At 51.0% G+C, this 4,845-nt stretch overlaps 1 protein-coding gene across 1 annotated transcript; it reads right to left on the bottom strand.

Moving 5' to 3' along the window:
- Positions 1-333: 333 nt before the first annotated feature.
- Positions 334-2,064, bottom strand: LOC123167716 (cytochrome P450 89A2). The gene has a single exon (XM_044585574.1). The coding sequence runs from the start codon at positions 2,027-2,029 to the stop codon at positions 596-598; it is 1,434 nt and encodes a 477-aa protein (XP_044441509.1). The 5' UTR covers positions 2,030-2,064; the 3' UTR covers positions 334-595.
- Between the last annotated feature and the right edge of the window lie 2,781 nt (positions 2,065-4,845).

The following is a 4,845-nucleotide window of genomic DNA, read 5'->3' as shown; positions in this document are numbered from 1 at the left end:
TATCCTTCAAAAATATACATATGAACACAAGTAGAAAGGTTTATGTGAATCCCTGCAAAAAATCAACATTTGTGTAACAACAACTAGGTTTTCCCAATCGTTAAAATTTGGCATATTTGGCTCTAAGTTTGCTATTCAAATTCCTATATATTTATTCAAATATTATCAATGATTGGTAACTCAGCCGCTAGCCCGTGCAGGTGCACGGGTTGATGACTAGTACTCCTAATATGTTATTGTGATAATTATTATGAATAAAAAATTGATTTAGCTAATCAAATTATTGAAAAAATTCTCAAACTTCGTGCGTGGCATGTGCACGCTTACTAGATATGTGGAACATTTACTTAATTATATGCCAGAAACACCGTTACATCAACTACACAAGATAGCAAGCACAGAACAATATCATGACGTGCACAGGTATACACTAGAGGCGAGTTGGCCACCACAAGCTCGTCAGTCGGCATGATGGCCGGCACGGAGTCGCCCATGACACAGACACACACCACACTGGAAGAAGAAAGGCCACGGCTGCCGCCATGCATGCATCCCAACGTGGCCAAAGTAGACGACAAACACCAGACGACGAGGATTAAGTGCGTCGCGTGAGACGTGCGGAAAGTGGCTTCTTCATCGCCTTGATGAAGGTGTTGAGCTCCGTCAGGTCGACGCCGGCACAGCCCTCCGTCGGCAGCGCCCATTCGAACTCATGCACAAGCGCAGCCAGGAAGCACTTGATGTTCATCATGGCCAGACCCACGCCCGGGCAGAACCTATGCCCGGCGCCGAAAGGCATCATCCTTATCTCCTTGGTCCCCGGCAAAGGGCCGACGTCCTCTGCCTCACCGCCGGGAAGGAACCGCTCTGGCCGGAACTCGTCGGGGTCCGTCCACGTCTTGCCGTCCCTTCCCATGTCTCCAACCGTGAACTGTGCAATGAAACCGCTGGTTTTTCCTCCGACTCCGAGCACCTCGGCCGCGTCGGCATGGACGTGGCGCTGGACGAAGGGCACCTGTGGATGCAAGCGGAGGGTCTCGAGCACGACCGCGTTCAGATACGGCATGCCACGCATGAGGCTCCTGCTGCTGGAGCTGGAGATCACGGCCCCGCCGGCGCCGTCGACCTCGTCCCGAAGCTTTTTCTGGATCTCCTGGTCGTTTACCAGGTGGGCGAGGGTCCATTCCAGGCTTGCCATCACCGTCCCCGTGCCAGCGCCCAGAAACTCTGACAGCAGGTTCACGAACTCGTCGTCCCTGACTGCGCGCCGGCCGGCACCGTCACCCTTGCCTCCGTCGGGGACGCGTAGGTCGATGAGCGAGTCGACGTATGGACGACGGCCGCCACCGTCGCATGTCGGTCGAGACTCCCGCCGTGCATCGACAAGAGGGAGGTACAGCTCGCCCAACCGGCCGTGTATGGCCAAGAGCCGGCGCAATCGTCTCCACTCCGCGAGCTTGGCCAACATGGTGCCAGGGGAGGCCCGAGCCTCTCCCACGGCGACCTGCTGGAACTCCCGTATCAAGCAGCCCATGGCGCGCACATGCCCCTCGTCCACGCCGTCGCCGAAGCACAGGCGCGCGAGTACCGAGAAGATGGAAGGGTAGAGGTGCTCGCGGACTACGGCGACCACCGGCAGTTCCTTCCCCAAATTGGCGACGAGGCCATGGATGGCCTCCCGCTGCAGCGGCGTGACGTGCCCGAGGCGCGACGGGTGGAGGGTCTCGGAGGTGATGTTGCACCGGAAAGCACGCCAGAGAGGGCCGTACGGCGCGGAGGCTAGGCCGTCGCCGTACTGGCCGTGTCTCTTCTCCAGGAAGACCAGAAAGGGCGCCACCGGGCGGTCCGAGAAGTCGTCGGCGTTCTCGACGAGCGCACGGTGGGCGACGGCATGATCGGCGATCTTCTCGATCACCACAGCAGCTGGAGCACGGGCACGTCTGGTACTAGTAGTGTAGGTGTAGCTACGCCGCCTGATCAGTACGATCAAGCCCAAGAGAAAAAGGACAAGGAGCACAATGAGCTCCATTGTTGGATACTCCTGCGTGTTGGTTTACGTGTGTGTCGTGCGGGTGTGTGTGTGTGTGACTGTGTATACGTCTTTATATATAGCCGATTGATAGACATATTCAGTATGTCCAAATCAATAACTTGACCGATCCTCCATAATGCCAGCTAGCTAAAAATGATTGAGAGTGACATAACACAGGCGGCATGGATGTACACTCCCACTTGCATCAGTCTTTTGGTTTGGTTCTTTCCTTCTGTTGTAAGCTAAAGCTTCGGGCAGTTCTGTGCAACGTGCTTGCTGTATTATTTGGACTTTATCAAGTGGGAGCAGATGTGCTACACATTTTGTAGGGTACGGGTGATGCATCTGGATATAATTATATATGTATCTAGATTTTTTTTGATAAAGTGCTTTTTGTATTGGCTCATATCATAATGTGTACTCATCCGGCCTATGCATAACGAGTATGCACACATCCAACACTAACGCATACACATAAAATATCACATCAGCAAAGAGCAAAGTCATACGTGACAGAAGATATACTTGCGGATTGAAAAAAGAAAAACTCCAGAAACGATGAAAAACAGTGATAGCAGTGACCATCAGCACCAACCATATCATGACAACACAAGGACTGCCAGAAAAGGTTCTCCAAAAGCGATGCGTCCAGCAATGGAACGGCATGCAAGCTCTGCCATTGTTGGAACCCACTATCGAAGGTCAGATCATGGGCTTTCGCCCTGAAGATCTAATCCAAGCAAACTTCAAGCAATGCATTCGCCCAGGTAATGACACATAGAACGCCGCCATTGCCAGGTATAACAACTTTGCATTTCTGGATTCAAATTGATCATTTTGAAAAAAAAAGTATATCGAAGTACAGAACGAACAATTTGAAATCAAATGATCCGTACCTATCAAATTTAACTTCTTAGCCTTATTTATTAGTATTTGTACATATCAAATTCATAATCTGAAATTTTAAAAGAGTATTCCTCAATCGACTTCTAATCTTCCGTACGTTAAAAGTCTAAAATTTTAAAACATAGATTGTTACAATTTATATTCATCAAAATCGTAACTTAAATTAAAAAAACCTTTGGTACTTTCAACTTTTGAGAATTTGAAAATATGTGTTTATCGTACAAAATTTAGGCTTAATAATGAACCCCCAAATTATATACAATGTTTACTTCTAGTTTGGGAGTTATATACTAGGACTAGAAATTCATTAAGCACATATGTATGTCCATGTGCTCCAAATGCACACAATCAAGTGACGTTGGATTTCCCAAGAGAGCAAGGGCAAGGAGAGGAAGGATCTCAATTATTCGTTACTCTTATCTATTGGTTTAGATATGCCCAATTTTTCGCTGGGGCCGGGGGGGGGGGGGGGGGGCCTTCGGTTCGAGCGAGAGTCCCTCGCACCGCTCCCCAAGCGGCGCCAGGGACGAACCCTACTGCCGCCGCCAGCACCCTTCCCGCTGGCTCTCTCCTCCACCGCTGCCGTCATCCTGAGCCACGGTGGCGGCGGGCCCGCTACCGAAGGGTGGCCGGGAGTTCTTCTGTTGGAGGAGGCTGCCTCGTGTGGGGCGATGGAGGCCAAGGGCGGGGGTTTTGGGGATGCGGCCCTGTGGCCGGTTGGTGGACCATGATGACAGGTGGTTGCTGGTGTTCGGTTCGTCTGTGGGCGAAGCCGGCGGAGCCCGTTGCTTTTGCTTCCCCAACTCATGACCATATATTACATTGGAAACCCCTCCAAGATCGCATGGCCATATCGCTGCTGAACCTCGGCGGTTCCCGACACGGTTGCGTTGACTCTGCCGGGCCTAGTGTTGCCGTGACAAGGAGCCGGTCTACTCTTGCTACTAAGGACACAACCTGCTGCCTCCTGATCCGCAACGACTGCCGCCTTCTGATGCGGATGCATCGCCGACACCATAGACGGTTGCTTGCTCGGGTGTTTGGTGATTGTCAACCGCATGTTGTCGCCACTTTGGAAAAATCGACATCCGCACCTCCACGGTCCCGGTTCCAAGGTGTGGACATGGGGATTCAAGGTGGTCATGCTTGAAGATCGTTAGGCTTTGAAGGTATTATCTCGCATGTCGTTTTGAGTCGAGATCACCTACTATCGGTGGTTGTCCCAGGGAGTACTCGCAGTGGATCGGGAGAAGATGATGATCCACTGCTCATTGTGTGCATACGGTTTGCGGAAACTGTGCACGTGATGACTGTGAGCCAGACGATCGGCAAATTGCAGCAGGTTGGCAGTTATAGACGACGACTTGACGCAGAGGGATGGTCGTGCAGCGGTGGTAGTCGCATTACATGTAGCTACTGAGATCATGGAAAAGTGGTGGCGACAACACTTGAGTGACTTCGATGGTGGTGCTACTCGAGCAACCAGTCTCGAGATGCGGGGTGAAAGCCTAGTTTGACCTGAGTTGGTTATCTCCGGCAATGGTGATGTTTTTTTTACGGTGTTACCTTGTTAAAGGCATTGCTCGGATATGCTTCGGATTGGTTTTTCAGGGTGTACACTTGAACTCTGGCCTCTGTGTTTGGATCCGGTGACGGCGTCGCTTGAGTGTCGCTCCTTTCCTGAAGGCGTTGTTGTTGAAGAACATCGTCGTCAGTGTGGTGTCATGAGATTGTTGGTGCGGACATGGTCATCGTTGTAGTTTGCCAATTGCGGATCTGATCGCTTTGTTTTTTTTTCTTTTTCCTCTTCTAGGCATAGCTTTTGTTTTATATGAATTAGCTATCTGCTAGCATATTTTGTGTGTGTGCGCGCTTGTGTTGGTTGTGTGCATCCTAACTATGCAGAG

The sequence above is a fragment of the Triticum aestivum genome, chromosome 7D (genome assembly GCF_018294505.1).
Source record: "Triticum aestivum cultivar Chinese Spring chromosome 7D, IWGSC CS RefSeq v2.1, whole genome shotgun sequence".
NCBI lineage: Eukaryota > Viridiplantae > Streptophyta > Magnoliopsida > Poales > Poaceae > Triticum > Triticum aestivum.
The sequence above is the reverse complement of the archived record's forward strand: the minus strand, read 5'-3'. Positions and strand labels throughout refer to the sequence as shown.

What these genes read in the sequence shown, in the direction of transcription:
- LOC123167716 (XM_044585574.1), bottom strand. Translation starts at nt 2,029, where the DNA reads ATGGAGCTCATTGTGCTCCTTGTCCTTTTTCTCTTGGGCTTGATCGTA.